The sequence below is a fragment of the Corylus avellana genome, chromosome ca1, assembly GCF_901000735.1.
Source record: "Corylus avellana chromosome ca1, CavTom2PMs-1.0".
In the NCBI taxonomy this organism is placed as follows: domain Eukaryota; kingdom Viridiplantae; phylum Streptophyta; class Magnoliopsida; order Fagales; family Betulaceae; genus Corylus; species Corylus avellana.
Window position 1 is genome coordinate 50,436,729 of NC_081541.1, and position 25,478 is coordinate 50,462,206.

At 34.6% G+C, this 25,478-nt stretch overlaps 2 protein-coding genes and 1 pseudogene across 5 annotated transcripts; 1 reads left to right on the forward strand and 2 right to left on the reverse strand.

Annotated features, from left to right (window-relative positions):
* Positions 1–2,206: 2,206 nt before the first annotated feature.
* Positions 2,207–5,476, reverse strand: LOC132163888 (pentatricopeptide repeat-containing protein At3g14730). Of its 2 annotated transcripts, XR_009438335.1 has the most exons (3): positions 5,390–5,476; positions 2,872–5,110; positions 2,207–2,445 (listed from the first exon to the last, which is right to left on the reverse strand). XR_009438335.1 is itself a non-coding variant. In XM_059574268.1 (2 exons), exons 1-2 carry the CDS (start codon positions 5,411–5,413, stop codon positions 3,194–3,196), a joined length of 1,941 nt encoding a protein of 646 aa, XP_059430251.1. In that variant the 5' UTR covers positions 5,414–5,476; the 3' UTR covers positions 2,619–3,193. The 2 variants fall into 2 exon arrangements, 1 of the variants encoding a protein (XP_059430251.1); XM_059574268.1 differs by lacking the exon at positions 2,207–2,445 and having other exon boundaries at positions 2,619–5,110.
* Positions 5,477–5,799: 323 nt separating this feature from the next.
* On the forward strand, positions 5,800–13,145 carry LOC132164056 (large ribosomal subunit protein uL30z-like; annotated as a pseudogene).
* A 4,402-nt stretch (positions 13,146–17,547) lies between these two features.
* On the reverse strand, positions 17,548–23,276 carry LOC132166989 (mediator of RNA polymerase II transcription subunit 19a). 3 transcript variants are annotated; one of them, XM_059577871.1, is made up of 7 exons: positions 23,063–23,276; positions 21,475–21,541; positions 20,102–20,391; positions 19,668–19,907; positions 18,927–18,981; positions 18,629–18,774; positions 17,548–18,075 (listed from the first exon to the last, which is right to left on the reverse strand). In XM_059577871.1, the coding sequence occupies exons 2-6, from the start codon at positions 21,503–21,505 to the stop codon at positions 18,770–18,772; spliced, it is 621 nt and encodes a 206-aa protein (XP_059433854.1). In that variant the 5' UTR covers positions 21,506–21,541; positions 23,063–23,276; the 3' UTR covers positions 17,548–18,075; positions 18,629–18,769. The 3 variants fall into 3 exon arrangements, with proteins under 3 accessions (XP_059433854.1, XP_059433853.1, XP_059433852.1); XM_059577870.1 differs by having other exon boundaries at positions 17,548–18,070; positions 18,922–18,981; positions 23,063–23,273; XM_059577869.1 differs by having other exon boundaries at positions 18,922–18,981; positions 23,063–23,273.
* Between the last annotated feature and the right edge of the window lie 2,202 nt (positions 23,277–25,478).

The window sequence follows — 25,478 nt, forward strand, 5'->3', positions numbered from 1 at the left end:
TAGAATCTCTATATTGCTGTGTATTGGGAATACTGATGTAGCACAACCAGACTGATATAGTCTGTTGGAGAGTATCACACAGTGCGAAGTTTGAAAAAAGAAATAACATTTAATTCTGTTAATAACGGCAACTTATATGAGAAACCATTTAAAGCCTAAATTAAATGTATTTTTTAACACTGGGCTCAATGTCACATAAGAGGTAGTGTGTAGGAAAAAAATCATAACATACTCCACCTCCAGAACGTTTTGCTCTATACAAGAAAACATTAACAAACTAGCAAATCCAGATTCAGCCAAACAAGTGCTACGAGGAAAAATAGACACAGAGAGACGCAGCGAAAGAAACATATTGTATAACTTTTTACCGCTTCCAAACTTCTTGCCTTCAGGATCCATGTGTCATTGTTTTAGAAACCATTGTACCATTAGAAGAAGTATGATGAGAGAAGTTACAGAGACGGAGGTGACAAGGATAAGAAGGTGAAGGGGAGAAAGATGCAAGATGCTAAGATAAGACAAAATGCCCTAATCACCATCTTTTAAAAGAACTTATGGAGGGACAAGTAACGGCCAAGTCCAAAATTTTCAAGCATCATGCTTGTGAAATTTTAAAAAGCTGCAAATGAAGAGAGAGGTGAAGATCCCCAGACCGGTGAATTTATGTCCAATGACGTGCAACTCCACCGGTCAGCACCAATCCAAAGGCTCATTTAGAAAATCCCTTTGTCCAACTTAACACATTGGACAAGAGATTTGGGAGGTAATTGTTGGGTTTACGGGCTAGCAAGCCCACATAACCGAAATACTATGCCCATCTAGCCTAAACGTTGACCAACTAACTTGGGTTCACCAATAATAAAAGCATGAAATCCTCTCATACCACTGCCACACCACATGGTCATTTTCATGCCACCTAGGCCATAACTTATATTCAAATCATGTGCCCCTGAACCTCAAGAATAGGGCATGTTGTAATGTTAGCAAACGTGGGACGAATCACCCTAGAAAAAAGGATCATGTAGGAACTAAAGGAAAACAGTTGAGGGCAGGTCACTATAAAAGGCAACCTACAGCCATGTAAAAGGGACTTTTGGTCTCTTCTCAAAACTATCCTATTCATTCTTGAATTTATTGTCTAAACACTTTATTTACTTAAGCATTAGAGTCATTCTTTGCCGGCCCACACCGGCAAACTCATTTTCTTACTTTCCTCCTCTTTTGCAAGTAGTTCCGATTGATATTTCAACACACACAAAAAAATAAATAAAATAAAATAAAAACCATGTTCTGACAGGTTAGATGACAAGGTCCTATTAAGCAAGAATATTAATTAATAGATTGTTAAATCATCAGTTATCCTAAAAACTTAAGCTGATAGGAAGAGATAAATTTAGTCACTTAATCATTACTTTAACACTCTCTTTCACGCGTGGGTTCAAACTCCATTTTAATACATAAAGCCCAACACGTATAATATTTAATTTAAATGAGGAATGATTTGACGAAGTCAAAGTTCAATCACAAGACCTTTGGCTCTGATATCATGTTAAATTACCAGTTATCCTAAAATTTTAAGCTAATAGGAAGAGATAACTTTAATCACTTAATCATTACTTTAACATAGATCAAAGGAACCAAAAAGAAAAGGAAAAAATAAGGCAAGAGTATCGATAGTTATTTAGTTATTTAATTATTTTCCATATACACAACCTTACCATTTACAATACTTCTTATTTACTAATTTTATTACCTTTTAAGAGATTTTGAGTCGACTTTAAAAAAATTAAAAAAGAAAAAAAAAAAGTTCTTTTGAGTCCTGAGTCGTGCCTAAAAGAGGCCTAATCATATTACATGGTATCAGAAGAGTCTTTACTTTCTCTGCTAAAATCTAGTATACTCACTTTTGATTGAACCAGCAGCAGAAGACCACAATCCATAACCAGGTTCATCCACCACCCACATGGGAACCCCTTATCTTGGGTATAATATCCTCAGTAGATCGGGGAAACGGAAATAACTTTGCAAAGAAATGAGAGATTGTAATTCTTTCTTTTTCCTCTCAAAATGTTTTGTTCATAGAATTACACACAAATCTCTTCCACACTAATTGGTGAATGTTCCTAAGCTATTTCCTTTTTATCTAGGAATCTCATCAACCTCAAAATTCAATTTAAAAAAAAAAAAAAAACTTGCAAATGTAGTTCTTATATCCCTGCATATAATTCAAAATTAGCAAACAAAAAAATTGTCAGAACCTGTTGAGTTGTTGTAATATGAACAGGAGTATACATATTGTAGATATATACCCAACAAATTATTTGTCTCATACCTCAGATATGGAAGGTTCATGATCTTTAAGGATGATGGATTCTTGATAATGTTGCTATGCCAATTAGACATGTCTATCTTCCCATCTTGGTCCGCATCATCCTCGAAGAGAGTCTGTCCACAAACATCAATAGCTCGATAATAAACCATTGTTATGTAACTCTCCATTCTCACTACCATCCGTAGGCCCTATTTCCAAATCCTTTTCAGGTGGGGCTTTTTTTTCCTTGTTGCAAGAATGACAGGAAGAAGTAGTAGGGAGGACATAATTTCCATTAGAATGCAAGTCCGTATCATCATGTACTCAATATAGTAGGTGTCAAAAGTCACAATTTTCTGAATTACAGTCAAAATTCTGCTATTATGTTCTACATGTAGTGCACTGCTAAGAATTTGAAGTATGCAGAAATTTAAAATAATGGAATTGAACCCTAACAAATTATGAAATTTGTATTTTTTGAATACACAGAATCTCAGGGGTGTTAGATTCCTGCAAATTTTTTTTTTTTTTTTTTTCAAAAGAAAGGGAGATGTATCAACCTGTAAGTTGCAAGCAAATTTATAGAGTTGGAGACATAAGCTCGGGCTACTCTTCCAGTGTGCAATCACCATCCTTTCATGAATTCAGGCCCTTTCTTCTGATGCTGTCCAATGAATGATCCTCAACGTAATTATTATAATTCTTTACTCAACTGGATGCACTGCAAATTAGGGCAGCATATTGCTACTTTTTTTTGTACACTGACTCAAAAGGGATTATTTCACTCTTCCATACAATTTTAGTATACTTTCTTTCCCACCCAACCAAGAGAAAATGAAAGAAGGCACAATGCCATGGTGTACTTTCAGCACAAATCCAATGTTAGAGATCAGGCATATAACCATATTCCTGTAGACGAGCAGTCAATGAATTTAACGCAACATAAATAAGGTTGGCTTCAGGGTGGGTCATATCACGCGTAATGAAAGTATGCACGCCATTCTTGAGCTCAATCCAGCTACATCCCGGTGTCTTCCTCACATTTTGTTGCCTCATAGCATGTCTAATGTCTAATACCTCTTCATATCGACCGATTACTCCATATATATTTGACATCAATACATAATTTCCACAATGCCCCGACTCAAGTTTAAATACCTGTCGTACAACAATGTCAGCAAAGTCAGCATTACCATGGAGCCGACATGCCGCTAACAAAGCCCTCCATACCACAGGATTGGCCTCAATAGGCATTGTTTGTGCCAATTTATAAGCCTCTTCAAGCTGCCCAGCTCGTCCAAGCATGTCAATCACACAAGTATAATGCTCAATAGTTGGATCTACACCATATTTTGATTTCATCAACGTCAAAAACTCACGCCCTTGTTTCACCAAGCCTGCATGGCTGCAGGCAGACAACACCCCAATGAATGTGACCACATCAGGCTTCATTTGTGCCTCACACATACGTGAAAACACATCTAATGCCTCATTACCATAACCTTGCATGCCATAACCCATGATCATGATGTTCCATGATGCTACATCCTTATTGCCCATCTTATAGAAAACTGACTGTGCATCTCTCATGCTCCCACATTTTGCATACATGTCCATAACAGCATTGTTCACTAGCTGATCATCAGTGTTTTTATTATTGCCTTCCATTCCCCACCCATTGACTATCATATACCCATGAATCTGTCGTCCATGCATTAACGCAACTAGATTTGAGCAAGCAGGAAGTACTGCAGTGACAGTGATCAAATCAGGTCGAACTCCAGAACCTAACATCCTATCAAAAAGTCTTAGAGTACCATCATAATCACCACATTGTCCAGAAACAGCTATAATCGAGTTCCATGAAAATATATCTTTCTCATCCATTATCTCAAAAATTTCCAGAGCATGTCCAATACACCTGCATTTCCCATACATATCAATCAATGCATTGGAAACTGCAACACCAGAGACATACCCCATTTTCATAGCAAATCCATGAATTGCTCTCCCATTGTTAAGCTCCTCCATGAAAGCTAAAACCGGCAAAACACCAGTAACCGTAAATCTATTAGGGACAATCCCTTCTTTACCCATTCTCCTAAAAATCCCTAAAGCCTCATCAAACCTCCCTGTTTGTGCATAACCATTAACCATTGCATTCCAAAGCACAACATCCCTCATCGGCAATTCCTCGAACACCTCTTGTGCCTCTTCCATTAACCCAAATTTCAAACAAGTATGAACCAAAGCACTTCCAACAAATACATCCAACTCCAACCCAAGTTTAAACAATAAACCATGAATCTTCCTAACCTCCAAAACCTCCACAACATCACAACAAGCTTTGATCACACATGGAAAAGTAAACTTGTCCGGCATAATACCCTCCCACCTCATACGCTTATAGAACTCAAACCCATCTTCGGCAAGCCCATTTAAAAGAAACCCAGAAATGATTGCATTATAGGAAAACACATTACAATCATGAGTATAGTTATTGAATACCAAAATAGCATCTTCCATTTGGTTGCACTTTGAGTACATGTTGATCAGGCTAGTGATGGATAGAGGGGAGTTGAGAAAGCCACTGGTGAGCATGTAGGAGTGGAGTTGCATGCCTTTGGCGAGATTTTTATGGTGGGCAGAGTGCTGTAGAGAGGCAATGCAGGTGGGCAAGCCACAGTGAGACTCAGAAAATGATGAGAAGTGTAAAAACAGGCAAGAGACTTTCTGGAGTAGTTTTCTGGTTGAACATGGTACTTCTAGCTTCCTCCATGTCCATAAGTCTCTTGTGAGCTGCATAAGCCAAAGAACGATATGATTCAAGGTCTTAGATGCAACTCTCAAACACAGTTGTAATCAATTTCTCAATTAAATTAATGCAATTGACTTCAAGCAATTTCTATCTGTTTACTTGATCAACATCATCAACGATAAATATCTTCATAACAACCCATAAAAACACAACCCAATGAGGCTTTGAAATGTTTGTAAATTAAAAATAAACTGTAAATTTCTGATATTATCTCCCTTGATTTAAAACTATAAATAAATAAATGAAGTAATGTTTATTACCAACATTTTCCCAAGACTGCTCATTCCGTATAATGCTGCCCAACACTGCAGATAACACAAAGAAGATAACCTTTAGCAAGAAGAAATCAACTTACGAATATTTAGAAAGAGGAAATAAATAAATAAAACCTATCAATCTGCATCAAGATATAGTGAAACTGATACATATCATCTGGTGAGGAAATAAATATGTCGGCCATTTCTTCAATTAAATTAAAACACAGTTTCTGCAATTCAGCTCATACTTCCCGAACCCAACAATTTGAAACAAAATAATCATACCCGAGCGGGGCGGGTCGGGTTTCGGGTAGAAACAATTTCGGGCAGCGGGTACCCGCACCGATCCGGCCCGCCCCGCCCCGCTAATAAGCCCAAAAAGAAAAAAAAACAAGCCTTCTTCTAGAAAAAACCCAGCCTCCCTCTGTCTCTCGCCGCTCCGCCGCTCCGTCGCAACTCTCAGGTATCTCTCTCTCTCTGGGAAGTGTTGATTATGTTGATTATGTTGGGTTGCAGTATCTCTCTCACTAACAGACTTGCATTGTTGATTATGTTGGGTTGGATTTTTGTCACTCTCTCTCTCTCTCTGACACACACTTAAGCCAGGCATCCCTTTACCACAAAAATTGGAGTATTATGGAAAAGAAATGGGCAATAATTACAACACAAGTGAGGCTCCTTGCCTAAATTGCATTGAGTAAGATTCTTTCGTCAACAAGACAATCACCATGTCTGAGAGAATGATATGAAAGCTCATTATGAACTACCCCCAAAACTATATAGAGTCAATTAAATGTATATAAGAGTGATCTTCTCAATCTCTTTCACATAATTTAACCAATCTAATTAGGCCTTCAAGTATGATGGAACTTTCATTCTTTCACATAAAAAATATGATTAAGCCTCTTGGATGCATATTCAAAATATGATGGAACTTACGCTAAAACCCATGACTACAAATAGTAAAAGAACTAACAAAGAGTGACCCTCAAGGGTGGTGAATTTGACCTTGAAGGATTGCCTTTTTGCGTCGCCGAACATATTCTTGTGCATCTTCATCCAATAGACTTGTATCCATAAACATAAATTCTTTTCCTTTCTCTCTTCTTTCAACTGAATCATTCTTTCTTTAAGGCGCAATTCCTCTAGCTTAAGGCGCACTTCCTCTTGCTTAAGAAGAAACATCTCTTTGTCCTGCTCACGTGCTTCTTCAAATAGTTTGATTTTCTTCTTATCTGCATTCATGTCATTTAGTATCACAACAACACCTGGATTCATTTTTTTTTTTGGTCTTGCGTTTCTTCTTTTCAGCTTTCCGACCTATTGGTCGCTCCAAGTCTACAAAAGCTCCTTGTGAGGCCTCATCTTCACCTAAATTTATCACGCGTGATTTGTTCTTCGGTTTTAAGCTTTCCATATGAGCCCACCATTTAGGATGAAACCTCAATAAAATCCAAGAATGTTCAAAGTGAAATGGTGTTTCTTGAAATTTGAGGAACATTACTTTTGCTTGGGCAATCTGAAAAAATTGCCAAATACAACATAATTAAAATCTTTTGGAATAGATATAACATGGTCTAAATAAATTAATGAAAAACCATAATTATAACATGCCTTGTCTATATCATTCGAATCACTTGGTTGCCTCCTTTCAACTTGGTCTAAGTAACCACAAAACTTATTTACCACAAGTTGAATCACAGACCACCGATTCATTAGAGATGTATTCGTACGGTTAGATTCAAAGGTCTTGTGCTTGTGATAGTGAGCACAAATTCTTTCCCAATATGTCTTGTGTGTTTGCTCATTTCCTGTTACCGCATCCAAGGCAAACATAACTCCATGCCGACACAAGTGTATTGTCCTCGTTCACAGTGAAGTTGCCACCCGTTGTGATTTTTTACCGGTAAGTTGAACCTCAACTTGAGGTGGAGACTCTTGGTGTTCACACTCTTCATTTGTGGATTCTATAAAAAGGTCTTCGTCATTTAAAACAAGACTGGCGTAGAAGCCACCTTGATGAGTTTGAGAGTCCATACTAGCACAAGGCTCTTCTATCCATGTTAATGCCTCTTCACACAACAATCAGGGAGCTGCATATGTAGACAGTTGTTTTTGATTACCTTGAAAAGATCATTAGGTCTTATAGTAAATCGGAAGGGACTGTTGTTTTACAATAGAACACATAATAAACACTTCTTCTTTTTTGATTAAGTACATAATAGTCAATAAACTATCATGATGAATAATTAAGCGTGCGCACACACAAACACACATACATATATATATATATACATAAAAGAAAAAGAAAAACACATTCCCAAGTCACACACTCACACACACATATATATATACATAAAAGGAAAAGAAAAACACATTCCCAAGCCACAAATTTGGACCGAACAAAGTGCTCCATGCACATCAGCGCGCGCGCGCGCGCGCACACGCGCACACACACACACACACACACACACACACATATATATATATATATATATACATAAAAGGAAAAGAAAAACACATTCCCAAGTCACAAATTTGGACCGAATAAAGTGCTCCATGCACATCAGCCAAGCAAAGATAACAAATTTGACTTGTGCTTAAATTTTTTGAATGGGGATACTCTGTTTACAAAATCTAAGCCAAACCCAACCCAATTTAGACTATTATCCTTAAAGCTTTTTAATTTACTAAAAAGTAAAAGAACGGCCTCTAGACCCATCTTATCTCAAATTAACAATACCCGGACTAGCTAAGTTTTTCATTTACCCAAAGCTAAGTAAAATTCAGCACCAAGGTGAAACATTTCCACCAACCCCATATTTCTTAAGATCCAAACAACCAACCTTGCAGACTCATTCAAAAATCCAATCAAATCAACAAAAACTTACTAAAATTAAGAACACATAAAGAATTTAGCACTCACGAATTGAGAAACTCGGAGTGGCAGACGAGTGTCTTCCAGCCCAGAGACGAGTATAGCTGCACGTAGCTCTTCAAGTGCCTCTCCTGGCTCGACATCCATGCGAATACCACCACCATGCCCTCTAATTTCCCACCCATTTCACTTCTTCCCCAATAATATCTACCTCCAAATCCCCACATTTCCCTCCGCCGTTTCTTTCTTTTTCCCAAGAAGTCAGTTCCTGGAATCTATTTTCCAATTCTATGTCTTGGAAAAATGGCCTTTTGTGAATAGAACTGGATTTCAATCAAACGAAAGGTGTGAACATTCAACCAAAGGTGTCTTGGGGATCGGCAATAGCGAAGTATTGTGGCCATCACAGTTCAAGCTACATATGGTTGGTTTTCTCTCTTTCTTAGCCAAAAGAAAAACAACAAAAAAGGATACCTGGTTTTGTACCTTTAGTCCAATATTAGACAAAGAGCAAGGAGGATATAAAGCACTGCTTGCTGCGCCCAATAAGAAAGAGAGAAATTCTCAATCTTTTCAGCAACCCATACTCAAAGTAAAAGGGAAGGGGATGAAAGTCTAGAGGGAAAAAAATAAAAAAGGAGAGGGAAAAAAAAAAACGAAAAGTGGCGCCAGTACAATAAAATAATCTGATAAAATAAATAACATTTGCTTTTGGTCTCTTTAAATTTGAAGAGAAGGTTTGACAAATATTAGATTTAGCTTTTGATATAGAGTTTGATAGATGAGGCTTTTTGTAGATTTTGTTAAAATTTTAGAGAAATGTTAGAAATATGGAACTTGATGTGGATGCTCTTATTTTGTTACTTTTCGCCATATTGCCATTGTTTTTGTTAATAATAATTGCTTGATTTGATTTTTTGGAGTTCGTTATCGGTTTTGAGCTGGAGGTATTGATTGATTTCTAGTTCTATCAACTTAGCTCTCGTTCACGTTTCTGTATTTTGTCTACAGATTATTTTTTCTGTGATGGCGGAAGAGGAATCAAAGCCGTTCGCGTACATACCGGAAATAATACTGAAGAAAAGAAAGAGCAATGAAGAATGGGCACTCGAGGAAAGCCCAGTATGAGGAGAGGAATGCTTTGATCAGGAAGAGAGCCAAGCATGACTTCATCAGAATGCTTGAGGACTTTATCAAAGAGTTCCGCACTAGGGTAATTATATCTATCTATTTGAAATATTTATTGATCTGTGTGTGTGTGGAGAATATTGATACAAGGTTTAGGATTTCTTGGTTTGCGGTTGAAATCGGTAAATATGATTTTAATTTTTTTTGGGTTGCTACAGAAATAGGGCATTATTGTGTATCAATGATGGGGTTTGAGAGAGTGGGGACTGGTATTTATATACAGATGATATGTTTAGGAGGTTGATATGATTGGAATTAAGTTGGGAGGTGGAATTTGGAATTTTTGTTTGAAGGAGTGAAGCTGGGGTTTTATTTGTTTGAAGTTCAAGGATTTGGGTTAGGCAACAGTTTTTCTGTAGAAAAGTGGAAAATGAGAATGTGGAGTGTATGATGATTCCTTCCATATTCAGGGTCTAAAATGTTAGGAAAACTTGGAGTACCAGAGGCTATGTAAAATGGAATTTGACTGGGTTCGTTTAGTTTTGTGGTATCAGGAAATGGTCATGTGTCTCGACTGTTGAAGTGTTCGATTCCTTGATGTTTATGCCCTCAGGAATAATGAAGTGATTTTACTATCTAGCATGTCTGGATACTGTATAGGTGCTTTTGCTGGATACTGTCTAGCATGTTTGATCTGTTAGACGTGCCTTTTGGTAATGGCCTATTAGTAGGTGTGATGGGCTCTTCTATGGTGAGAGGTGTCTATGAAAAGTATGTAGTAGTCACTGATCTATGTATGTTCATCTAGGTGGTGTGTTTATCAAGGCTGGTACCTTTGATGGGTGCTTGGATCTTGGTGTCATGCGTGAGTTGCATTTTAAATTTAATTTGTTTTGATATTAAGTGTATCATGAGGTGGTGGTTCTTTCCATATCTTCAATTTTATGGTATAGTCACTTGCCTGTTAAAAATCCGATTCGGTTCAAAGTAAAATCTGTTGAATAATCTTATCTGTCATTTTCATGTAGGAATTGGACCTTGTAAAAATGAAACAGAGGACAAAGAGGAAAAGACCAGCATTAGAAATGACAGAATCAAAGCTGCTTTTTGTCATTCGCATACACGGGTGGGGTTACCAACATTTTTTGGTGATTTTCTGCAGTACTTCTACCTCTAATGTCTTTATATTTTCATTGCTGATGTCTGCTACGTCCATTTCCCAGGAAAAGAGAAATGCATCCAAAAACTAGGAAGGTCTTATACAACCTGAGATTGAAGAAAATCTTCAGCAGTGTATTTGTGAAGGCAAATGAAGAGATAATGGAAAAGCTGCAAAAAGTGGAGCCATATGTTACATATGGGTAGGGTAAACTAAATCTTCTTTTCTTTTTTTTTTCCTTATCAATATGCAGAAAAATATAACATACTAAATAAGCTATAGGAAAATGTATAATTTTCTTCTTCGTTTTTTCTAAAGTAGAAAATTTAGATAATCTTGAGGGTACTTCCATTATAGTTCATGATTTGTTCTATGAAGTGATATGAATATATAGAAAACATAATCATTTGTTTTTTAACTTAAAGAAGTGTTAGCTACATCTATTTTTCACTATAAAAAGACTCGTAATAATTACAAATAGAGTTCCTTAAAATCATTTATAGAACCCAGATTCACATGGTACACAATCAGCATAGCACTTAGCATATGCACACATTCACAATCCACCCACTCAATTTTGGACTTAACATAACATCTTTAACAATCCAGGTATCTACACATTTGTTTTGTATTGTAATTAGAATTTACCTGATTTGCCTAAATTTCTGGCAGGGGTGTCAACCCGGTCCGGTTTCCCGGTTTTTGGCCAAAACCGGAACTGGAACTGGGGTACCCTGGTTCTCGGTTTTGAGAAACCGGAACTGGAACCGGGACCCCGGGGTCCCGGTTACCGGCCGGTTCCAATTTTACCCGGTCCGGTAACCGGTTTTTTAAAAAAATTGGTTTTTGGGCTTATTTTAGGTATTGGGCCTAAAATAAGCCATTTTTTTTCATAAGTTGGCCCATTTTTAAAAAAATCTATTAGTCTCTTTGTCTAAATTAAAGGGGCTTTGTTGTGATTATTCCAAATAATTAAAAAATAAACCTAAAAAAGTCCAAAAATCCTAAAAAATCAATGTTTTTGCCAATTTGGGCCTTAGAAATAAAAATTTAATTTTTTAAAATACCCTAAACCTAAACCTAACTGTAAAATATATATATATATATATATATATATATATATTAAAATGGAAACCCGGTTCTGGTATTCCCGGTAAAAACCGGGTACTGGAACCGGGGCACCCGGTTTTTGGATTTTCCAAACTGGAACCGGAACCGGGACCCCGGTTTCCCGGTTCCGGTTCCGGTTTTCCGGTAATTTTTGACACCCCTAATTTCTGCAGTTTGATTAGTTTCCTAGTGTATATGCTATAATTCGACAATTCATCTTTATTCCAATGATCAATAATGCAACCGAAGCTTTAGCTTACATTTAGAACAAGGAGTAATTAACTTTGGGTTCTTGTCATTTACTTTCTTTTTGTAGACATATTAGTCAGTAATGCTCTTCCTAAAATAACTTATCCTTTTACCAGACAGCATCAAAGCCAAGTGATTTCTGATTATCCCTTCTAATGGCATTGAAATTGTTTTATTTATAATTTCTACTGAGACATGAACATATTATTTTTGAGGTTTCTACTTGATGTATTTCAGCTCTCTCTCTCCCTATGACCACCTTCTTGGACCAGGGATGCTAACGAACTAAGACAATCTGAGTATTATGCTCTTTTAAGTTGATTTGCTCCCTTGGATTTGAACTCAAAACCATTCTCCAGTTTGATTGATGCTAGATACCTTGTCAAGTTTAATTTGTATAGATCAGATAATACTAGAGCTGTTTAATTTTTTGTTATTTTAAATATATAATGTGTGGTCAGACAATGAGGTACGGTACAGGGAGTGATAAAGCTACAGTGGAGGCTTGAGATTTTATTACTTGATGGAGAATAATCTGAACAGATCTTAGTTGCACTTTGTGTTCATAAATTGGGAGTTACTTATGTCATTAATGAGTCCATTGCTTCTTTGTTCCTTTATACCAAATTCCTAATATAATTATGATAACTTACAGTGCTTTTTGATTCTAATGAGATTTGCTTGTTTGTGAAGATACCCTAATCTAAAGAACGTGAAGGCGCTGATTTACAAGAAGGGTTATGCAAAGATAGACAATCAGCGGGTTCCTCTGACAGACAATAACATTATTGAACAGGTATAAGTTGTTGTACCTTGCTGAAGAATACTGGAATGGCTTTGAACATCTTTTTTGGCCATAGCTTTTAATGCTCGTTTTGCTTGCAGGCATTGGGGAAGTATGGCATTATATGCATAGAAGATATTGTGCATGAGATCGCTAGTGTTGGTCCACATTTCAAGGAGGTTGCTAATTTTTTATATCCCTTTAATCTCAGCAAGGCAGAAGGAGCATTGAAAGGAACAAAAACTCTATACAAGCAAGGAGGAGACACTGGGAATCGTGAGGATCAGATCAATGAACTAGTCAGTAAGATGAATTAAGAAGATGTAATGCTCCATCTACATAACCAGCCTTAAATGACCTGCAGTGGCATGCATTGCAATTTTGAAGCTAGTGTTTGTGCTATGCTGCTTTTAGTTGATAATATCTATTTTCTTTCTTCTTTCTAACTTAACGAACTTGTTTGGTAAGGAGTTCTAGAGTGTTGAGTCTTTACACAACAGCTAGCTTCTATATATTTAACAGAGCTATAGGGCCATGACTTTTTGTGAAGTTGTCCAAGGATTAGGAAGATAACTTAGAATTCAAGTTCAAGCATGTTTTTCAATAGAAATAAAAAGTGCTATTGGTTGCCATGAGGTCAAAACCTGTTTAAAAGCTCAACTCTTAAAATACCCTATTAAACAACTTCTCCAAATATTGCTTGGGGTCATGCCTATTATTCTTCATATTTCTATGTGCCACGCTGGCGATCCAGTGGTTGTGAAAAATGACTAAGAGGTCCAGTGCATATATCTGAGGGCTTGGCTTTCATTGTCCTCAACGCTCAGCAAGAATCCATAATTTTGTTTGTTTTACTAAGAAACGACACAGTTTAAGTTTAAAAGAGTTAAACAAATCTGGACCCTTTATTTGCTATCCAGCACACTGAAGCTATATCCTTTTTTTCAACCTAATTCATCAACATCCAAGAAACTAATGTTATATACTTATATATGTATCACATTTTTTATTTTACGACTACCCCACGTTGCTGATATGGCAGTTCTAACTCATCTTTGAATTTTTTTTTAACAATGAATTATCTTAGGGGTGGTTGAAACTACCACAACATTGTAGGATAAAAATGTAATTTTTAACATTATTACCAAAAAATTATGACTCTTTTACAACCAACCTATTTACATGTATTAGCATGTGTTTGGAGGGTATTAAAATTTTTTTAGTGCCTGAATATAACATTATTCTAGAATAAATATTAAATGTATCATTTTGTAAATTAAAATATTAAAATATGTAAATAATTATCTCTTTTTTTAATTAAAAAAAAAAAAAAAAAAAAAAAAGTCAGGTTGTCTCTAAACGCTTATTCAAGCTAAACATACAACATTTTTACAACTTCAGCCACTAAAAAAATAACACCCTCCAATTACATGTTGATACGTATTAACAAGTGAAATAATTATACATCAGGTTTAGAATTTTTCTTTTTCTTTACCCAAAGTGTATCTCAAATATATATATATATATATATTAAACATCATTATGTGGCCTTTAAACAAAAAATATGAAACCCAAAAAACAAAATGCAATTGCCCATAGAAAGGCAATTTGAACATTTGAAGTTAAAAAATGGCACGTGCTAGGCACATGAAATTCTTTTTGTTCATTTTAACAGCAAATTTTGAAGAAGGGTTGCAAAGTGACATGATTTTTTTTTTTTGCTAAGTAGTGAAAATAATAGTTTTGAAACATCATTACAAAAGGTTTACATAAATTACAATTTGCTGATGAAGCTTAATTTTGAGAATTGTCCCACTATGTGTTACGGAGTTTTGGTGTTTCAATATGGCATGGATGACTGCTTTCAGAATTGTAAAAGTATTGTTGATGCACTAACAAGATTAAGGTAATGGGTTGTGGGACGAAGATCTTCTACAATTAGACTGTTCGAATTGCACGTAATTTGGACAATTTCACATAAAAGAGTTAGCTGAGCTCACCTACTCTGGACAAATGAGCATTGCATCCCACCTAGGACAAATGGGCTCTTGTGAAATTTTTGCTATTTAGCCAACAGTGCGGAACGGCACTGTAGCTGGAACGTACTGTTCCAGCTACAGTGCCATTCTGATGATGTGCAGTAAAATTTTCAGACTTTCAGCAAAAAGTCTATGTGAATTTCAAAAACAACTCAAATAATTCACTGTCACACACCCCAACATACGAACAAATAACCAAGGGATAACTAAACTAACCATGTACTAACTCTACTTTGTCTTTCAACAAAAATGAGAAAAAATTAACAACTTTTATGCTGCAAAGAACTCTTCTCCCACATTTTTTCAACAAAATTTCTTCTTCCTCTCCTCTGTACGCCGACAACCCATCTCAAATCATATTTTCTTCCCTAAACCCTAAATCCTAAACCAAAAAAAAAAAAAAAAAAAAAAAAGCTCTTTTTACAAGTTAACATGGAAGTATAATTAATAGGGAATTTATATATAAACTCCTCACATCAACGCGCTTTTATTAAAAACTCTCTAAGTGTTTTTTTTTTCGGAAATTGATTCTCTGGGTCAATCGAAATTATAATAAAACTCAAAAAAATTTGACAGTCGTTAGTCCACTCAAAACTCTCCGTTTTATCTGATTAAAATATTATTATTTTTATTAATTTAATTTAAAAAATTAAATCTTAAAATTAAAAAATTAAAAAATTAAAAATAGATATATATTTGAAGGGTGGTGCCTCTGGCCACCCTTCAATTTTTTTTTTTTTTTTTAAATTTAAAATTTTAAATTAAATTAATAAAGAATTAATATTTTAATCAGATAAAACGGGGAGTTTTGAGTGGACTAACGGCTGTTAAAATTTTTTGACGGTAGGAAGTTTTATTATAGTTTCAATTGACCCAGAGAGTCAATTTTTGGAAAAAAAACACCTAGGGAGTTTTTAATAAAATTGCGTTGACCTGAGGAGTTTATATATAAATTCCCTATTAATTATACTTCCGTGTTAACTTGTAAAAAGAGCTTTCTTTTGTAGAAATGATAGCATGCCAAACAATACTAAGTACACTATTATGAATAAGGCTTAAATAGGATTGTTTCAGAATTGTTCAAATTAGCAAATTCAGGAACATAAAAATAGCCAAATACAGTATAATGAATGAACAATAACAAAGTTTGATAAGAGAAATGGGCATTGACTGACCTTGAAAACGGTGGATGAGAGAATTTGTACTGCACTGATACCCACTCGCGGAGGAGAGAGGGGTCAATAGAGAAATACTTTGTGGGTGTGTGACAAAATGGAAAATGGATGGGGTTTAGGGAAGAAAATATGATTTGAGATGGGCTGTCGGCGTACAGAGGAGAGGAAGAAGAAATTTTGTTGAAAAAATGTGGGAGAAGAGTTATTTGCAGCATAAAAGTTGTTAATTTTTTCTCTTTTTTGTTGAAAGACAAAGTAGAGTTAGTACATGGTTAGCTTAGTTATCCCTTGGTTACTTGTTGGGATGTTGGGGTGTGTGAGTGAATTATTTGAGTTGTTTTTGAAATTCGCGTAGACTTTTTGCTGAAAGTATGAAAATTTTGTTGCACATCATCAGAATGGCACTGTAGCTGGAACAGTACCGTTCCAGCTACAATGCCGTTCCGCACTGTCCGCACTGTTGGCAAACGGGGCCTATATGTAGCATTACTGTTGATGAGGTTGAGATATTGTTCATCTTCAATTGATGGAGAAACAATAGGACTATAACTGTCTTCAATATATTTCGAGATCCTATAATTAACATATACAAAGCCTTAAGTGATTTCTTTGACGCCTTGTGTAACACTACAACAAGTATATTTGCTTCACTTTGTTTAATTTATAAGAGGTAGAAAAGATTGATGGGCAATTTGCACAACTATGGTGCTTTGGAAGCTTCCTTTGTGAATTGTGTCATGGCAATATGGCATTTGAGAAATGATTTTTATTAGTCATGCTACTCCTAATAAGACCCCTCTCTCTCCTCTTTTGGACAAATTTTCTTCAAAATTGGATTAAAGCAAAAAATAAATAAAATAATTCTTAAATTCAGTCTATTAAACAAACAATTCCTTTGTTTACCTACGATGCCCGGTACAACATATGTGAAAAATTAAGCAACAAAACTTTACAAACGCCATTTTTTAAATAATTTATAACTAAACCTGTAATATTACTATAGCCATGGAATATGTACAATTGAATGTCCATGACTGGATTGATAAATATTTGGATTTCTTCCATTATTTTTTAATTCTCAAAAAACATTGATTCCTTTAATTCTCAAAAAGCACGAGTAAGTCTGATATTTGTAGGCTATTGGCTAATTTTATCTTCTTCGGCTGAAAGAACCCATCATAGACAGGGTTGAACCAGGCGTCTAGCTGTCAAAGGTGAGAGGTATATCATATCACTTGCCAACATAGACCATCGGTGTATTAATGATAAATTCAATTGATTATGAATCATCATCCATTGGCATAATAGAAGCCCTCATTTTGATAATTGGAATCCAGATATCCAACAATTTACTATTCGGTTTGCCAGCAATTCGGGCAACAAATGTGAAAAGCTTCATGAGGCCCACCTGCTCGAGCAGGAAAGAGGGCTGGCTACCTGAGACCTGTTTGGACGAGTGGGTTTCATAAAAACTCTTTCACATTTGTTACCAGAATTGTTAGCAATTCGGATAACAAAATTGCTGAAAATCTCTATATTGTAGTGATAATTGCTGCTCATAGACTCATCATTATACGCAAAAATGCTACCACAGAACTGACATGGCCCCATCACCAACAAAGAATGAAGCAAAAAGAAAGACAACAAAAATCATTCTTGACCTCAAAATATCAACCAACAGCAATAATAATTCCCTCAGTGAGCCAATCATTACTGTACTGTATGTACAGAGAATAGCCTATAAATGAATTGGGGATTCGTGTAAGAACATGGTACTAGTACCTACAATCATTTTGGATAACCAGACAAGCTAGTCATTGCTACAACAGAAGGAAAATAGAAAATAGAAAATAGAACCAATATACACAATCCCCTTTCTCAATCTGTTCTTCTTCCTAAAGTTAAAGCTAGAAAATCTAATTCAAGCTAATCATTGGCTTAATCTCTAAAACTCTAAACAGGAGAAAGATTAAAATAATGGGTACATGCTGAGAAAATCAATGTGCTGTCGAAAGTGGGAAACAAAGTATCAGAGTCTTGCACATTACTAACAACTATATTAGACCATTGTTATGATACAAAAGAGTTCACTTAGCAATTTTTACCTTGCACTAAACCTCCTACCCAGACAAATCACCTTCACAATCTTTAGTCACCAGAAGCTACACTGCATAAAATAAAAACATAATGTAACTCAAGTGCCCTGAGAAGCCATAATGACTGTAATAGACACAATGATAACTCCTAAAAGTTTGGTCTACCATCTAGAGAAGGTTACAATTGCTGCTAAAAGCAGAAGATACAAGAAATATTATAATGTAATTAAAACCCAAGTAGTCTGCACACCATTGAAGAAAACCAAAAGCAAGAATAACAAAATGATGCACGGCCACCAACTAAAAGAACAAAACAAAACAAAAAACAGGAAATTACAATCTAATTTTATTTAAAAGAAAAACAAAACTTTAAGATGAGGACCAATCGATTTGTGAGAAAATAAGCCAAAATAGTCGACTGGTTAGAAGCAATTTACTTATCCCAAAAAGAGAAGGAAAAAGTTCGTAAGCAAGCTCCCTTAAATATCATTTGAACCCAAAAATATGGAGTTGAGGTGTAGTCTATACTGTCGGGAAATGAGGTATATAATTGTGAAGTATGCTGAGGTGTAGTCTATAAGGAGTGATCCGAAGAAATATCAAGTACTATGGCAGGGCATTTACCTCAAGCAATTTGACAACGTTAAGCACAAGACCCCTCCAAACTCTCTAACAACAACCATTTGAGAACAAGAACTCAAGTATTGTATGCAACCTTTTCAGCCGGCTACTTTTATCGCACCCATTTCATCAATTTTTGAGCTCTTATGCTGCAACAAATTAGCAATGATACAGAAAGCTCAAGTATAGATGAAGAAAACATGGGAAAGCTTATGCAATTCATGAGAAACAATAAGTTAGGATTAAACATAAAACAAAATCATCAAAATTGCTAATGCTTCTTGTTTATGTATTACCTTACTTTTTTTGTGTCGGTGAATGTCATTAAGATCTTCATCTCCATCATGTTTCCTTTTCTGAAAATACACCAAGTAACATACTAATACTCATGTACAGGAATCCATTGAAAATTTTAATTAGACTGGTCAATTACAGATATCCATCCTAACTTTGGGGGTTAATTGCACTGCTCTGCCACCCACAAATTTTTGCTTTCAACCCCCTAATTCAAGATAAATTTACAATGTCCACCTCATCATCCAAATTAGTATCAAAATTTAAAGATTAATAGGTGTGGTACACTAATCTACCAAAATTTTTATTAATACATCCCACCCCATTAATTTCTCAATTTTAATATTGCTTAAATGGTACTGTGGGTGTTGCAAATTATCTCAAATGATCAAAAAATAATAATTTTAGAGACATTGCTAAGGATCCCATAGTTTAGTAAGGATAGTGGTAAATATACAGAATTAAATAAATAAATATAAACATGACAAATTAAATTTGTTACAAACCAAAGGGTTATCCTCAAACTGGATGGACAATAGCATTCTATACCTCACCAATGCCGATTGCTTAATTTCCATGGTTCAAGAAGAAGATGCCATTTGAAAGTTAAAGCAAACTCATTGAATATTTACCACGTAAATAGACCAACCAGAATGTCAATCCAGGATTTTCACAAAAATTCCCATTTTTTCTCAAAGCTTCCCAAAGTGCTCCAGAAGACAAAGTAGTTATAAGAGAGTTTGCCAACCTTGTCATGGTGTTTCTTTGAGTGATCAGCACTAGAATCATGATGCCCACTTCTATCCTTCTTTTTCTCCTTGTCTTTATCTTTACTTCGGTCTTTATGACGGTGCTTGTGCTTTTTATGCTCTTTATCCTTATCCTTATCCTTATCCTTATCTCTGTCTTTGTGCTTTTTATGCTTCCTCTCCTTGTCCTTAGACTCACTTTTTGATTTCCCTACAACTGTAGGGGTACCCTTCTCCGCCTAAAGAGCGTAAAACAAATAAGATGAGCATTAGAGAGAAAGAGAGAAGCAACCCATTGCAGGACCATATTACCTCTGGGAACCAATCCATACAACAGGAATTCTCATATATATATATTGATGAATGATTCTCATCCAAATATAAGAAACTATTGTAAAGCAACATAAAGATTTCAAAGCACTGGATTTCTTACAAGGGGCAATTCAACTGGAGCACTTTCCCTTAATTGAAAGGATTCTCTTAGAATATCCAGGTCAAACGGTTGTATTCGTACATTAGTATCTCTGGAATAGGACATGTTCTGAATAAGCTGATCCAACTGCATCCCTTCTCCTTTTCTGATTTCTGTGTCTCCAACAACATTGTGAAGATAATGTGTGTCTGAAATTGATAAAGGAAGTGATCTCTTGCAGAAAAAATCATGGTGTGGCAACAACTTGTAGTGACTTATGAGATCTACAGCACCAGTCAGTTCCCTTGGTCCTAAAGTACAGATAGGACAGTCATTGACCAAAACACCAGAGGGGGGCAAGGGGACAATGCCAAATATAAGAAGCACAAAGGGCCAAGAAAGTTAGAAAGGTGAAAAACAACTGGAAAAAGAATTAGATCATATGACATCAATCAAACGTTCCCATAAGATAAGGAAATTAGGATGTATTAAAATTAAGAAGTCTGCTCAAAGGCAAGGTATATACAGCTTCAAAGCATGAGTAGATGGCTCAAACCATCCTATATGAAAACTTTCCAGCACTTAAGTCATTCAAAACTTTTCCGTCCATGTTAAAGAGGAAAATAAATCCAACCTCTGAGCAATTCCAACAATTTACAGGATTCCCAGGCAGCACTAACTTGTTATCTAGTATTTTCAGTGTCAATCCTCTTGCACTTTAAAACCAAATGCACAAAAATATTTGGATTTAATTTTCAAATAATAGAACAATTCATCTAGAGTTTGCCATCCTATATAAAAAAAACATAATTTCCTTAACCTGTAAATAAATAAAGATATCAAGCATCGGGATACAGTATCCAATGCATGATGATATCAGTCCACAACACTGCCGACATATCGGTTGCCCTCAGATTGGGAAGATTTTATATAGATAAAGTATAGTATCTCTATATTGCTGTGTATCGGGAATACTGATGTAGAACAACCAGACTGATATTGTCTGTTAGAGAGTATCACACAGTGGGAAGTTTGAAATAAGAAGTTACATTAATAATTCTGCTAATAGAGGCAACTTATATGAGAAACCATATAACACCTAAATTAAATGTATAGTCCAAAACATGGCCCAATATCACATAAGAGGTCTTGCGTAGGAAAATAATCACAACATATCCACATTGGATGCTCCAACTACATTACGTTTTGCTTATTAACTTGCAGGAAAAAAAATCATTCCATATCCACATTGAATGCTCCACCTATAGAACGGTTTACTCTATGCAAGACAACATTAACAAACTAGCAAATCCAGAAACAGCAAACAATTGCTACAAGGAAAAATAGACACAGGGAGACACACAACGAAAGAAACATATTGCACAACTCTTTACCTCTTCCAAACTTCTTGCCGTCAGGATCCATGTGTCATTGTTTCATAAAACAGTGTACCATTATCAACTGCAGTTTCCACCACCATAAAAATCGATAAATCTCAATTCTAGAAAGTGAAGAAAGGATATACACGGATCTCTACACTATTATAACAGAATTAAGCATATATATAAATTGGTCTAAATTGCAAGATAAAGGAACTCAAACGGTTAGCTTTATCATGTGTTTGTTAGACATGAGATTCATATATGAACATTACCTATCAAAAAAAACATGTGGGTTTCAATAATAAAAATGTATACTACAAATCATAACCCTAACTTCTTACGCTGAAAATAAGGAGCTCATTGACTATTTAAACCTTTTGCAGTAGTGATATTTCCACCCATGTCAGGCTTGTGAAATATCAAATCATTTGCTTCTCTACAGGCTCCCAATAGATTCAGTAATAACTGACATTTTTCTTTTTTCATTTCATAAATCTAAAGCTTGGTTTCCAAATTATTCGAAGCAAACCAAAAGAAATAACAAAAACTAAAACCCAATTTCAACATGATGAGGTTTCAACTCACTCTGATTGGCTAGTAACAACACAAGATTTGCATTGACATACACTGTTGTTCCATCAATTAATAACTAGTTTTACTTGGATTTCAAATCTTAGAGGTAATCTCAACAATTGCATGTCTTTTCATAAAGTGTAGAGTTACAAAAATGGGAAGCAAAACAAGGGTAGAGCACCAGAAATGAGAACACAAGAACTCATGCAGGGACCAATGTCCATAATCAAGGGCTAAAGCATTCCAAATGGTCAGGGAAGCCCTTATACCAGGACAGGGCAGTCCCCAAATTCCACTCGAAGCATACCAAAAACTTCAATATCTGAGCTACATAACTGCATCAATAGATAAATTTCCCAGTATAGCACACAAACCTAATCGAGCCTTCAAACTTTTCAAGTACTCATATCAACCCTAAAATTGCAAAACCAGCCTCCATAAGCATCATTTAATACACTTCTCATGTGCGAGGGCTTTGTTTTTTTCTATCAATAAATTATTATTCATCAAAAAGTAAGTATCATTTAACTAACAAACCCCAAGTATCATTAGTTTGAACAGAAAATGCAAATTTAACCTATTCAGAAACTCGGTCATGGATACCTTTTCCAAGACTAGATATAAACTTTACTTGACCAAAGTTCCAGCTTAATCCATCCCAATATACAATCTGATTAACGTCATTTAGAGCCTATAATTGAATTGAATTAAACCCTACAACAAGGTTTACAAGTTTCCAAATCATCACAAACTCATGAAAACCAACCTCATAATCAATGGGTCCATTATCAAACTAAACATCCTTTTTCGTAAAAAGAATCCCCAAAACAGTTCAACATACAATAACTCCAAAATCAAAAAAACGCAAATTTCAAACTGTGACTTTCAGCCGTACCAATCTCTTCACATCCCCTGAAACTTTCAGCCATTTTCACAAACAAATCTCCATGGGCTTCCCATATAAATAAATCATAGTCATAGCCCAAGTATTCAAAATCAAGAAACTAAAGAAAGCTAAAACTTTCACCTGGGTTTCCAATGGATGCAAAGCGTACAATTTTCCGGTGAGCTGACCGGAGAATATGGCCGGAACGAGGTTTCCGGTAGCTGGAAACGACGGCCGGCACCGTGAGTGGGACTTCCGGTCAAGGGAGTAGAGAGGGACACAGTGAGATCGGGTGAGGTAGAGAAACCGAGGAAAAGAGAGAGAGAGAAAGGGAGAAAGAGAGAAGAGAAGCAATTAATAAAAAGAAGAGGCCCCGTTTGGATCTCGCTAATTTTCAAAGCCCATAAACCAGGATTGCTTTTTCCACCAAAAATATCTCAAATTTTTTTCATTTAATTTTGTAAAAATAGCAGTAAATTAATAAGTTTTGTCCAATTATTTCAACTTAATATTTTTCAAACTTGAAGAATATTTAATTATTCTATTTTCTATTTTCTGTAATTTATTATTTATTTTGAAATTTGCGGGATATTGTTTATGAACAAAAATTTATAATTAGTAATCTTTGCAATCAAATATTTTCGGATTACTTAACAAAAAGAAATTAAATAAAATAATAAATTTATTATCTTCCCAATTGATCTACTTCATCCTCTAATCTCAAGGATCAAATAAAATAATAGAAGAAAGTCCATATACTTCCCTGAGACTTCTACTCAATTAACAATGTTTTTTCAAACTTTTAATTGTGATAATGTTCCTTTAAACTACCAAAACATTATCAATGTCCCCTAATGATGAAACTATTCTTAGTAAAATAAAAACAAAATTACTAAAATTTCTGGAAAGAATTAAAAAAAAAATCCTTTTATAAGAAAAAAAATTAAAAAATTTTGATTTTTTTTTAAATTGAAAATTTTCGTTTTTATTAAAAAAAAATTCTTTTTAATTTTTTAAATAAAAATTTTCCATTTAAAAAAAATCGTTTCAAACAAAAAAAAAATGTTTTTTTAAAACATATTTAAAAAAATCGAATAAAAAAATTGTTTTTTTAAATAAAATTTTCCATTTAAAAATAAAAAAATAAAAAGTTTTCGTTTTAAAAATAAAAATAAATTGTTTTTTTTTTAATTCAAAATTTTCGTTTTTTAAAAAATTAAATTGTTTTCAATTATTAAATTCTTTTAGAGGTAAACAGGAAGCTTTTTGTTGAATTATAATTCACAAAGTTTCATCATTCATTTTTTATTATGTGCATAATTACATTTCAGCAATTTGTATACATTAATCCTCCTATTCTGCCCTTGGTTTTTTTTTTTTAAAAAAAATTAATAATAATTTAAATCATTTCACAATAATTCAAATGTTCGAAGAACGGAGCCCGTTTGGCAACCCACACTTTTTCGCTTCTTTTTTCACTTTAAAAAGAAACTTCTTTTTTTCTCATTTCCACAAATAACTTTCTCCAATTTTCTCTCGCAACAAATTCAAATTGTCTTTTGCGTATATATCACATTAATCAGTTCTTATTACTATTCCAAAAACAGTAAAAATAAAAATGATTTGTCAAACACACACCACACTTTTCTAGTAAAAGTCATATGAGATGAGAGATTCAAATGAAAAATAAATAAATAAATGGGGTGGCCAATCCGCTTAATTTGGTTCATATTTGATAAAATCCAAAAATAAAATTAAGGTCTTCTAAAAATATAAACAAATAATTGGCATTGACTTCATTAACTTCCATTGACCAAGTCCAACAAAAGAATATATAGTCATCAGAGCAAATGATATCACAAAGAAAATCCTCTTGCCAAATCAGATGTTGTATTCAGATTCACTATAGCATTTTTTTTTTTTTTCCGTAAAAAATCATCTTAAAATCCACTTATGGACCTAAATTTAATTTAAAATGAATAAGATAGAGTAGATTATTAATTTTTAAATTACTTTTTTTTTTTATGCTGTTTTTTAATTTATTTTCAGATATCAGATAGAGGTTTTTACGGAAAAGTAGCCAGTTCCTTACATTGAGAAGGTCCTTAATTTAATAAGGATAAAATTGTCATTTTACTTTTTTTTAAAAAACAATTTTACCTTTTTGACCTTTTTCCATTTCATTAATAGGTTTGCTTTTTTGCTTAAGATTTGAGAGCAAAAAGGCACAAGTGATGATTTTGTTATACATATCAAGATTTAGAGCATTCAAAAAGAAGTTTGATCTTATCTCTTCTTCTCCTGCTGAAATATTGTCACTGCTGAAGATCGAGTTGTATCTTGACTTTAACTATTGGCTATGGTTTAACGGATAAATGTTATATACTATATTTTTATTGCACTTTTAATTTATTTTGTTGATATGACACAGTTAGTTAGTCATTTTAAAATATATATATTAAAATGGATGTATAGCATTATTCATAATAAAATCAAGAAAATTATACAATACTTCATGTTTTGAGCCCCTTCGCTAAGTGTGACTTGGTTTTGAGCA

Bases quoted from the DNA above. Each gene is read 5' to 3' on its own strand.
- LOC132166989 (XM_059577870.1), bottom strand. From the start codon at position 21,505: ATGGATCCTGACGGCAAGAAGTTTGGAAGAG. The intron at 20,392-21,474 runs GTAAAGAGTTGT...TCTGTACTTTAG, and splicing joins CGGCAAGAAGTTTGGAAGAG to GACCAAGGGAACTGACTGGT. The intron at 18,775-18,921 runs GTAATACATAAA...AATTTGTTGCAG, and splicing joins ACCGACACAAAAAAAGTAAG to CATAAGAGCTCAAAAATTGA.
- LOC132163888 (XM_059574268.1), bottom strand. From the start codon at position 5,413: ATGAGCAGTCTTGGGAAAATGTTG. The intron at 5,111-5,389 runs GTAATAAACATT...TGGCTTATGCAG, and splicing joins GCAGTCTTGGGAAAATGTTG to CTCACAAGAGACTTATGGAC.